The sequence below is a fragment of the Oncorhynchus clarkii genome, chromosome 18, assembly GCF_045791955.1.
Source record: "Oncorhynchus clarkii lewisi isolate Uvic-CL-2024 chromosome 18, UVic_Ocla_1.0, whole genome shotgun sequence".
Lineage (NCBI taxonomy): Eukaryota > Metazoa > Chordata > Actinopteri > Salmoniformes > Salmonidae > Oncorhynchus > Oncorhynchus clarkii.
In genome coordinates, this window is record NC_092164.1 from 40,245,075 (window position 1) to 40,257,226 (window position 12,152).

Sequence of the window (12,152 nt, forward strand, 5' to 3'; positions counted from 1 at the left end):
CTTTACCAGTGCCTGCACCACACTGGGCTAGCATCTCCTTGAACAATTATTTACAAATAAAAGTATTGCAGATTGAGCAAGTGCCCAGAACTCTGATGCAGGATCAGTTTTTTGAGGCTTGAACTCTTTTGCTTAATATTACAGTATTGGTGTGACAAACAGACCTAGCTTCAGCGGTAGAGGCGCACTACGCCCCTGCTTCCAGTCTGATAAAAGTCAATGCCCGCATTCTAAAGAGCTAAAGTGGCCTCTGGTGGACTTTCTGTAGACAGTATAGATACTGAAGCACATACTGTTGGGACCACAGTGGCCGTGCTCTAAAGTCAAATCAACTTAACACTTGAATCTGAGGTAAGCAAAATATGTCAACTGATACCGAACTCATTCTGAAACAGCTGGTTGTCTACTGATGACACAGCACATTGGATAGGCTCAATTCAATCATGCTAAATACCGGGAAGAAATGACAGGGTGAAGTGAAAGTGTGCTCAGACCTAGATGGCTACTGACATCTACTGATAGAAGCATACTGTAATACAATGTGCAACTGCACAAGGGTGAGTGACATGAAATGCAGACTCAGCAATAGGACATCATTCACACACAGCGGGGAGACTTCCTGCGCACAGAAATCAACAACATGTGCAGCATGTCGAGAGAGAGGGAGAGGGCGCAAATGATGAAGGGACAATAGTGGTAGTCTTGACAGATTTGAATTCTGTTGAATTCTGTTGTTGTATATAGCTGAAAGCAGGAAGTTGCCAAACTGTGTGTGATGATGTCATATTCCTGAGTCTACCAGTAATGTGACAAATGTTAACTTAATACAACATTCAAGTAATGCACCAATGAGCTAAGCAATCACAAAATGTTTGTGGAAAAAAGCCTGGCAATCGCCCCAGGTTCTCAACACGGGAGTCACTAAAACAGCATTTCTACTTGAGTTTGATCTAATTAACTGATAGTGGAGAAGAAAGAGGAAACTGCTTACATTGAACTTCCTGTCTGTTGCCATGGCACCCGGTGTCATTGCATGCATACGGAACAGACTTTACACACTTGACTTTTTTAGATGTATTTGACAGAGATAATGTCAAATTTGACAGAGATAATGCCTGGGGTGTTGCACAACATATTATCAACCCTTTCTGCAAATGTACTATGTTTAGCCAAAAGGTTTACTTCTTTTTGATGGAATATTCTGAATGTTTGCCAACACCGTGTTTGCCAACAAAAACACATGATCATAGGGCATCAAGCTATTGGTTCAGGGCCTTCGTTGAAGTAATTACATGCTGATACTTTCCTAGACATGACTGCCCCCTGGTGTATAGTTTAGGAACCCACTCCATTAGGTGTCAGTAGCCGGCAAAAAAAGGCATCATTTCAGAAAAATAAAAGGTTGCCTAATGTGCAGAAGAGGTGTGTCTCAATTGTGTTAAATGCGTTCCTCTCCTCGCCTCGTTTCATTCATCTGCACTGACATGAACGTGTTGCAGAAGTGAAAGCGACTTCCTAACAGCTATCCATTGCAATTGCTTTTCCGTCTCCTGTGTTTTTAGGTGAGATGAAGGTAGAGAAAGCCGCTCTTCCTCTTTCCTATGTCTGGTCATGTTTTTTTCTCGTCTCACCTGTCTCATCGCTGTTTTATTAAGCAGCTTAATGAAAAGGGTTTGTAAGGAATGCAACCAAAGTGACAACGGTTGAAGGGGTCTCGATCCATGGTGCCTAACGACCTGTAGGCAGTGCAATACAATATATATATATATATATAACTGTCACATACACAGGAGCAGTGATATGTGTTGTTTTACAGGGCCAGCCATAGTAGTACAGTGCCCCTGGAGCTAATTAGCGTTGAGTGCCTTGCTCAAGGGCACATCAACAGATTTTTCACCTTGTCTGCTTGGGTATTTTAACCAGCAGTCTTGCAGTTACTGGCCCAACACTCTAACCGCTAGGCTACCTGCCGCCCTCACATACACCACATGAAATAGAACTAGACCAACTACAGCTGCTTGACTCAGGGGTTACCTGACACAACATTATGACATTACCTCATCCCGATCTGCATCCATTTTGCGTGAAGATACTGCAGCTTCATTATAGCCTGTTCATTTTGCCAAAGAATAGCTGTGTCTAGTGGAATATTTACACCCCTTAACAATTCAAATGCAAATTATTTGAAGTTAATCTAGTTTCAGTTTGGAATAGTTGAGCAGACAATTATCTTTGGTGTGTGTAACTGAAGTCACTGTGGTTGCCATGTTCCTTGACACTCCCATGAAACTAGAGTGAGGGGCAAGCCTGGGGTGTTGCACAACTTTGGAAACAGCCCAGACACAGCTTCCCTTTTGAGACCAAAAGGTTTGGAAATACTGCTTCCAGAGAGCGGGGTCCATTTCATTCACAGTACAAATCACTGTGTAAGTTCATTTCTTCTAATCAATGTATTAATCTTTTCTGGGAATAACTGTTCTGGTGCTTTTGTTGCTCCCTACAGGATCTAGAAATGCCACACACACACACACACACACACACACACACACACACACACACACACACACAAACCTGTATTTCCTTATATGGGTCAGCTGCATTAGTGTCAGAGAGTTATCGCAGACAGCAGTCACCAGACGAGAGACACAAATCAACAGATGACCACAGCTGCATTCCACTAAAGGGTGTCACGAAAATGGCTCTGCATTTTCCCTTTCAACACCCAAATGTGTGAGGAAGAGGAAACATACAGGCGATAATAGAAAGAGAACGAGAGGACAGAAGGAACGGAGAGATTAAAACAGAGAGCAAATGGTGGTGCAAGATTTATAGACGCTGAGCAAGTGATAGTGAATGCTGCCAGGATTAGAGGCAGGGACAGAGAGAGAGGCAGAGAGAGACGCAGAGAGAGAATGAGAGAGAGAAAGAGAGAGAGAGGCAGAGAGAAATATAGAGAGAGAATGAGAAAGAGAGAGGCAGAGAGAGAGAGAGAGACGCAGAGAGAGACGCAGAGAGAGAGAGAAAGAGAGAGAGAAAGAGAGAGAGAGAGAGGCAGAGAGAGATGCAGAGAGAGACGCAGAGAGAGAATGAGAGAGAGAGAGAGAGCGACAGAGAGACAGAGAGAGAGAGAGAGAGGCAGAGAGAGAATGAGAGAGAGAGAGAGGCAGAGACAGGCAGAGAGAGACGCAGAGAGAGAAAGAGAGAGAGAGCGACAGAGAGACAGAGAGAGAGAGAGAGAGAGAGAAATACACCGCTCTGGGGCGTGCCCACAAAAAATGAGTTCTTTAAGGAAATGCATCTGAGGTCGGCAGAGTCACAGAAACAGGGTGGTGGGTATAGCGAGAGGGCAGTGTGATTCTCCAACCCCTTTATGTGAAGCCTCCTCTTGGAGCACTGAGTCGATCTGAAGCCAATGGTCCATAGGCACGCAGGTAAGCATTTCATAGCACCGTCATTTCAGTCTCAGTGGAAGATGATGTTGTGTGGTTTGTGTGTCCAACAACTGAATTTCTATGTGTGTGTATGGAGAGCGTATCTTTCTAACTGTATGTAGGTGTGTGTGTGTGTGTGTGTGTGTGTGTGTGTGTGTGTGTGTGTGTGTGTGTGTGTGTGTGTGTGTGTGTGTGTGTGTGTGTGTGTGTGTGTGTGTGTGTCTTTGTGTGTTGGAGAGCATATTTTCACGTCTGTTATTAAGTATTAGGTGTTGTGTTTGTGCACAAGTAATTGTGTTTCTGTGTACAGTGCAGGCAGGTGCCTTCAAATTAGCTTGGACATTTATGACCCGAAAAAGCATGATTTAAACTCCATAGACTCAGTTGTATGTAAGACATTAACCATAATGTCAAACCTCTTTTTAAAGAGTGGGTGCTTGGCTACATTGCTAGAGGTGGAGAATGCATGGAAAATATGAGCAGGTTTTTGGCAAGGATATTTTAGACCATCGCTTTAGCAACAATGACCACTTCTGTGCTAATCAGAAGCATGTACAGACAAAGGCAAAACCTTGAAGTGACAATAGCTTTCTAGCAGCTGAAAAACAATTCTGCGGGCAAATGTGTAAGTGTGTGTTATGTAAGTTTGTGAATTGGTGCATGTGCATGTGCTTGCTATGCTGGTCTGTCTAACCCTATTCATGCATCAAGATAAATTATATCACCTACGATTGTACCGCATTGAAGTTACCCAACATCTTGACAGGAAACAGCTCCTTATCGTACTCAACAATCTCATCAAGCTCCTCGGGTCTCTTATAGATGTAGGATCTTAATTTGAGCCAGTTTGCTACGGCATGAAAATAACCCTGCAGCAACAGGAAGTCTGAATTATTATAAGGATTATAATGATTAAATATTTTAGTAGGGGTTGATACATTTTTCGTATCGAAATTTAAAAGTGGAAACGACAAACTTCAGAAGCCATTTTAAACGTCAAACACACCACACGTTTTAAATGTTGTCCTGCAACAGGCTGATCAAATTAAGATCCTAAATCTGTATCAAAACATCCTGTGTAGAGGGGTGGGGGATTGTGGCAGATATCACAGGTAATCAGCCTTTGTAGATCTGAATATGAAGAAGAGACAGTTGAAAGGGGATGAGCTGAAAATATGGACTTGTGGAACTGTCCATGAAAAAATGAGGTGCAAGAAACTAAATTTAGAGGCTGAGTCATTGTGTAAAAGCCAAGTTTACACATTTTTTGACAATGCAACTGGGTGTCCATAGGCATGATCTCACCCAAGGTAATAGATACAGTATGCATAGTGAAAGAATAAGTTAGCATTGCTACTGCCTTCTTGAGACTTGAAGTGCGGTCTACCCATGTGATATTGGCTAACCCTATGCCTAAACCAGTCACTTGATGTTGAAAATCATTAGGCATCAGCCAATCCAAGCAGCCAAACATCTCCCATGTCCATGTCTAGCACAGTCCAAGAATAATTGACTGCTTGTTGTTTTTGGCATTACTTCACATTTAATTGTCAAATATATTTAGTGTAAGATTTGATTTCTACTTTGAACACTTGGAAACACGTTTCTCCGGAAGGATGCCAACACAGAAGGTCATGTTGCAAATTGAAATTGTCAGCCTTTGTGTTTGAGCGTCTCGGACAGCTAACTATTAGCTCTGTCAGCTTTAGCTTTCATTGACCCACCAGGAAATTTGACCTTCACTGTTTGAAGGAGTGTGTCATCTGAATGTACAGGGCACTGGTAGCCAACTTCTTCTATTTCATTTTAATAATGTCTCCTTCTTATGGCTGTTTCACACAGGAAGTATGACTCTTCCGTAAAAAGGTGCCACACATTTTGAAACAAGACAGCCAGACTTGTGATGTACTGTAGGTCAGGTTTTATGTGTTTCAAGGAATCACACAAGAGAGAGCTGTGCAAATGCACTTCAACATTTTAACGGTACCAATTTATAGCCACAGTGTTACATTTGGCAAATTAGTGATCAAAATGTTAATCATGAGGTAAAAGACTCGTCTTACAGAGCTGCTGTTATACTGTGTGGAGTGTCTGAACGAGACTAAAGCTCACACCTGAGATCCACGTTACTTATTTTATCAGGGTCTATTCAAATCAGAAGAGGAGCAAATAAATCGAAGCGGTGTCTGTAACCTTTGCCATGCAAAACAGGCAGTTACTGATGGGTGTGGAAGATGGACATTATGTGCAAACCCAGAAGCGTAACCATTAGATATGCAAACTTGAAAGGATACGCAAGTGAGTTTCCAGTGTGATTTCCCACATACAGTCTATGACCTACTTAATTAACTCAAGTGTCTGGTTGATCAAGGTTTCTAACTCATGTGGTCAACATGAAAGTCCTAGTTGTGGTAGGCGACAATACGCACAGTCTCAATCCCCTCTCATTCTCCCACAGATTATTGAATGAACATGGAGATGACTGGTTACAGTGGGTCTTCATAATCCATGCAATTGGTAAATGACCCTTTTGCCATAGACTATGTTTAACACACCTATGACAGAGGCAGTGCATTTAAGGTAAAACTGGCAGCTGCAGTGTGTCTTAGACTTCCTCTACTGTACAAACATTTTTTTCCCCCTTCAGGCTATCAGAACCAACTAACTCCAAAGGCTGGGTGATGTGACATGTTTATCATACTTCCTGTTGGTATCTGAGCAACCATACAGAATGTCACTCTGAGTCACAGAGTTCCATTGAAAACATCCCTTGAGGAATAGAAGATCAGACAGATTACAGGACCAATTAAATCACTGTCTGCACTTTTGTCCATTTGTGCCACTGGACTTTGAGTGAAGCGACGTTAACCCCGACAATTACTGTACTTTACGTGCTGTGCAATGCGACATGATGAGCTATTCAGAAGATTCTAATAAGAATAAGTCCTTTTTATTCCCAAAAGGGGCTGCATTCCTGCGTTGTTGTTGTATTATCTACTTTGGAAGTAGGAGAGAATCTCTTCGAGAAAGAGTGGATGTCAGGGCAAGGTAAAGAGAGTAGATAATAATATCTAATAGTAGATAATAGATATAATAAATATTCATAGTATGAATATGATAGCCTACATTAAACTTGTCTCCAAGACTCGATATTGACATCTGACCCCTAATGTGTCCAAATGAAACCCCACACTGCTCCAAGGACCAACAACAGCCTCTACTGACACAGACTTGCCAGCAAAGGGGAAGATTTATTTATTTGGGTTTTTCCTCTTGACCCCCACTCTAGAACTCAGGAGAGCAATAATCTTGGTCGTCCAAGGTCATAACTCAACTTCAAACAATACTACCGCAGTGTGAGTTCCTCTTCCTCGGTGTGAATGGTAAAGGTTAACCGTGCCAACTGCCCCTGTGAAGGCCCAGTCCAGTCAAAAACGTTAATTTCCTGTGTTTTATGCATATTTCCATACTATGAGGTTGGAATAATACTCTGAAATTGTGAAAATTATGATTATGCCCTTTTACTGTCAGAGCTTTTTGAATAGACCGCCTGAAATGTCTGTCTGTTTTGGTGGGATGTAGTTTTGGCCTGCCTGGTGACATCACCAGGAGGTACACTTGTTCATAAACCAATAAGAAAGAGAGTTCCAAACCTCTCTGCCAATAACAGATAATTTTCAGTTTTCCACTCCCCACTCAGACCACTTCCAGACAGTTCTAGCAAAATGTCTGCTTGAGAAATTGTTCTTTGGTTTTGGTTCATTTTTGACGATTTTAATTGAAAACAATCACAGTAAGTACTGTACATAATTGTTAGCTAAAAATAATTTGATATTGAGATTTTTTTTTTAAATGTAAAAAAACAGTTGCGTTGGACCTTTAAGTCCTTGACTAAAACAGAGGAGCCTTCGCTTATCTTAAAGGTCATTTGACAGAGAAAAGGTCCAACAGTGAACCAACCTTACCAGAATAACTGTCTTCAGTGCTCTGTTTCTATAGCCGTGGCTGAGACCAGACAATCAGCTATTGCTCTTGACCCCATTATTGTGTCTCATCAACTCTTCACTTCCTTCCAAGAATCAAAATGGAGTCCTTCAGCTCTAAAGACATGGCCATGAAGGCCCAAAACAAAATCCTCAGCCGTATGGCCAGCAAATCCATGGTGCAGATGTTCATTGATGACACCAGCAGCGAAATCCTGGATGAGTTCTACCGCGTCTCCAAGATACACTCTGGGAACCGCACAGAAGCCCAGAAGGTGGTCAAAGACCTGGTCAAGGTGGTGGTAAAGGTGGGCATTCTCTTTCGGCACGATCGCTTCAGTCAAGAGGAGCTCAGCCTGGCACAGGACTTCAAGAAGAAGCTGCACCAGGGGGTCATGACGGCAATCAGCTTCCAGGAGGTAACTTTACAGGCAAAACACTTCAGAGCCTCATTTGAACTCTGCATGATGCCAACAACCTAAAGCCTGCATGATATAATCACCTGACATCACCCTACAGTCATTGATCATACCTGGTAAAATGTCAAACTATCTGGACAGAATCCTAAGGGGACTTTAATAGGAAACAACAATGCCCCACTCACAATAGTGTCTATCCTGAAGCCAATACCATAAACTAGCACCTGTTACAGCTGTTATAAATCAAATTTCAAATCAAATTGATTTATATAGCCTTCTTACATCAGCTGATAACTCAATGTGCTGTACAGAAACCCAGCCTAAAACCCCAAACAGCAAGCAGTGCAGGTGTAGAAGCATGGTGGCTAGGAAAAACTCCCTAGAAAGGCCAAAACCTAGAGAGGAACCAGGCTATGAGGGGTGGCCAGTCCTCTTCTGGCTGTGCCGGGTGGAGATTATAACAGAACATGGCCAAGATGTTCAAATGTTCATAAATGACCAGCATGGTCAAATAATAATAATCACAGTAGTTGTCGAGGGTACAGCAAGTCAGCACCTCAGGAGTAAATGTCAGTTGGCTTTTCATAGCCGATCATTAAGAGTATCTCTACTGCTCCTGCTGTCTCTAGAGAGTTGAAAACAGCAGGTCTGGGACAGATAGCACGTCCGGTGAACAGGTCAGGGTTCCATAGCCGCAGGCCGAACAGTTGAAACTGGAGCAGCAGCACGGCCAGGTGGACTGGGGACAGCAAGGAGTCATCATGCCAGGTAGTCCTGAGGCATGGTCCTAGGGCTCAGGTCCTCCGAGAGAGAGAAAGAAAGAGAGAAAGAGAGAATTAGAGAGAGCATACTTAAATTCACACAGGATACCGGATAAGATAGGAGAAGTACTCCAGATATAACAGACTGACCCTAGCCCCCCGACACATAAACTACTGCAGCATAAATACTGGAGGCTGAGAGGAGGGGTCAGGAGAAACTGTGGCCCCATCCGATGATCCCCCGGACAGGGCCAAAAAGGCAGGGCCCACCCACTTTGCCAAAGCACAGCCCCCACACCACTAGAGGGATATCTTCATAATAACTCTGTTGTAATTACTACTGTGCTGTCACTAATATCTCTTCTCCGTCTATTTGACCCAGGTGGAGTTCACATTTGATAAGGCTGTCATGACAGAGCTTCTGACGGATTGTAGGGACATCCTGCTGAAGCTCGTAGAGAAACACCTGACTCCCAAATCCCTCGGGCGCATTCGGCATGTCTTCAACCATTACTCTGACCAAGACCTACTGACCAACCTCTACACCCCCGGTGGCCCTCTCTGGCCTAATCTCACCAAGATCTGCAGAGACCTGAACAAACTGGTTGAGGAAGGCAAGCTATGAGTGGGAATTCCAAACAGTCCTGGAAAAATGAGAAACTTTTGCAAGCCTATTAAGGAATTCTGAATTCAGTTTGCCCAATGAAAATACCAGGAGATATCATTTTGATAGCTTAATGGGGACACTGATTCAGTGTCAGTTGATAATGTAGATATTGATTTATGTTGGGATCTTTATGAGGGCATGGAATCATCATCCTTGCTTTACAACATAAGCCATCTGCATTAGGACTGGGCGATATAATATGTATTTGTCATTATCACAGTATGAATGTGCATGATATGCATCGTCACATTTCAGTATCTCACGATATTACCTCTACCTCTGCCTCGATGCATTTCAGTCCAACGCTGTGGGAGCTAAGTAAAGTCCATTCAAGTATGATATATGAAAGAAAAATAGCTTACATTTGACCAAAATCACCTATGAAATCCTCCAAAGAGAAAAAATAACCTGCTATATATATAACCTGCTTCTTTGTCAGGACTCCCTGCTTCCAGCACGATAAGATTGCATCTCTGGTCTACTTTCAATTGATTTGTCCTCCTTTTTTAAGATATTCCGTTTCCGGGGAAACTAATGGACTTTAATAGGACATCAGTCTGCCTGTTCAGTCACAGCAGTTGCTAACCTCATTTAAAGTACTATTAAAATTTAAAGTGGCTATCTAGGACCAACAGACAACCACCTCAATTAGTGTCAGGGCCACATCTATGCATGCAGCCTTAGTATCTGTCTGATCACTGACTGTTCTGCTTGTTACAAAGAGTTTTTGAGACCGGCGAATGGCATTTCATTTCTAATCCATGTCTGAATTAAAGTCCTGCTGTACAGTCTTTGCAATGAATGTGACGATTGGATGGTCTTTATAAATTGCTTCAAGTTTTCAATCAATCAGTGATAATTCCACAACATTAGTATTCCTCTGAGCTTTCTGGAAACACTGCAGATGGACCATTTCAAAATAAAAGGTTTTATTTTGTTTCAGGGGTAGATCAGCTTTAATATTGCAGATAGATTGTATCTTCTGTCAATGTAATTGTTTGCATCGTTTCCAATCCCCCATATATTTTTGGGGGAAATATATATTTATGTTTATCAGCTCGGGGGCGGCAGGTAACCTAATGGTTAGAGCGTTGGGTCAGTAACTGAAACGTTGCTGGATTGAATCCTCGAGCTCACAAGGTAAAAATCTGTCGTTCTCCCCCTGAACAAGCCAGTTAACACACTGTTTCCCGGTAGGCTGTCATTGTAAATAAGAATTTGTTCTTAACTGACTTAACTGGTTAAATAAAAAAAATTATACATGCATATATTTAAAAATATATTTCCTTTATTGCTATATTTCCACCCCTCCCTAATTGGAGTAAACTAGCGAACAACAACACTTAGGCCTCTACTTCCAGGTTATACATACTATATACTACTTTACAATAGTTATATTTTGTTTGATTTTAGTCCTGTCCTTCCTCTACCCTCAACCTCTCTCATCTATTTCTGATGTCCATCCAGTAAATTTCACATGCTGTTGTGCAAATGGAATAGACAACAGGTGGAAATTATAGGCAATTAGCAAGACACCCCCAATAAAGGAGTGGTTCTGCAGGTGGTGACCACAGACCACTTCTCAGTTCCTATGCTTCCTGGCTGATGTTTTGGTCACTTTTGAATGCTGGCGGTGTTTTCACTCTAGTGGTAGCCTGAGACGGAGTCTACAACCCACACAAATGGCTCAGGTAGTGCAGCTCATCCAGGATGGCACATCAATGCGAGCTGTGGCAAGAAGGTTTGCTGTGTCTGTCAGCGTAGTGTCCAGAGCATGGAGGCGCTACCAGGAGACAGGCCAGTACATCAGGAGACGTGCAGGAGGCCGGAGGAGGGCAACAACCCAGCAGCAGGACCGCTACCTCCGCCTTTGTGCAAGGAGGAGCACTGCCAGAGCCCTGCAAAATGACCTCCAGCAGGCCACAAATGTGCATGTGTCTGCTCAAACGGTCAGAAACAGACGCCATGAGGGTGGTATGAGGGCCCGACGTCCACAGGTGGGGGTTGTGCTTACAGCCCAACACTGTGTAGGAAGTTTGGCATTTGCCAGAGAACACCAAGATTGGCATATTCGCCACTGGCGCCCTGTGCTCTTCACAGATGAAAGCAAGTATTAGGTACCGAGATGAGATCCTCAGACCCCTTGTGAGACCATATGCTGGTGCGGTTGGCCTTGGGTTCCTCCTAATGCAAGACAATGCTAGACCTCATGTGGCTGGAGTGTGTCAGCAGTTCCTGCAAGAGGAAGGCATTGATGCTATGGACTGGCCCGCCCGTTCCCCAGACCTGAATCCAATTGAGCACATCTGGGACATCATGTCTCGCTCCATCCACCAACGCCACGTTGCACCACAGACTGTCCTGGAGTTGGCGGATGCTTTAGTCCAGGTCGGTGATGAGATCCCTCAGGAGACCATCCGCCACCTCATCAGGAGCATGCCCAGGCATTGTAGGGAGGTCATACAGGCACGTGGAGGCCACACACACTACTGAGCCTAATTTTGACTTGTTTTAAGGACATTACATCAAAGTTGGATCAGCCTGTAGTGTGGTTTTCCACTTTCATTTTGAGTGTGACTCCAAATCCAAACCTCCATGGGATAATACATTTGATTTCTATTGATAATTTTTGTGTGATTTTGTTGTCAGCACATTCAACTATGTAAAGAAAAAAGTATTTAATAACAATATTTCATTAATTCAGATCTAGGATGTGTTATTTTAGTGTTCCCTTTATTTTTTTGAGCAGTGTATTTCATATATATTTTCCTTTATTACTTTCTAACCCTACCACCCATCCCCTAATTGGAGTAAACAGGCAAACAATAACGCTTAGGCCTCTACTTCCAGGTTATACATACTATATACTACTTTACAATAGTTATATTTGG

General features: G+C 42.9%; 1 protein-coding gene across 1 annotated transcript; it reads left to right on the forward strand.

Annotated features, from left to right (window-relative positions):
- Positions 1-2,983: 2,983 nt before the first annotated feature.
- Positions 2,984-10,539, forward strand: LOC139372636 (tumor necrosis factor alpha-induced protein 8-like protein 2). Its single transcript, XM_071112409.1, has 3 exons — positions 2,984-3,431; positions 7,509-7,833; positions 8,977-10,539. The coding sequence occupies exons 2-3, from the start codon at positions 7,516-7,518 to the stop codon at positions 9,217-9,219; spliced, it is 561 nt and encodes a 186-aa protein (XP_070968510.1). The 5' UTR covers positions 2,984-3,431; positions 7,509-7,515; the 3' UTR covers positions 9,220-10,539.
- Positions 10,540-12,152: the final 1,613 nt, after the last annotated feature.

Bases quoted from the DNA above. Each gene is read 5' to 3' on its own strand.
- LOC139372636 (XM_071112409.1), top strand. From the start codon at position 7,516: ATGGAGTCCTTCAGCTCTAAAGACATGGCCATGAAGGCCCAAAACAAA. The intron at 7,834-8,976 runs GTAACTTTACAG...TATTTGACCCAG, and splicing joins CGGCAATCAGCTTCCAGGAG to GTGGAGTTCACATTTGATAA.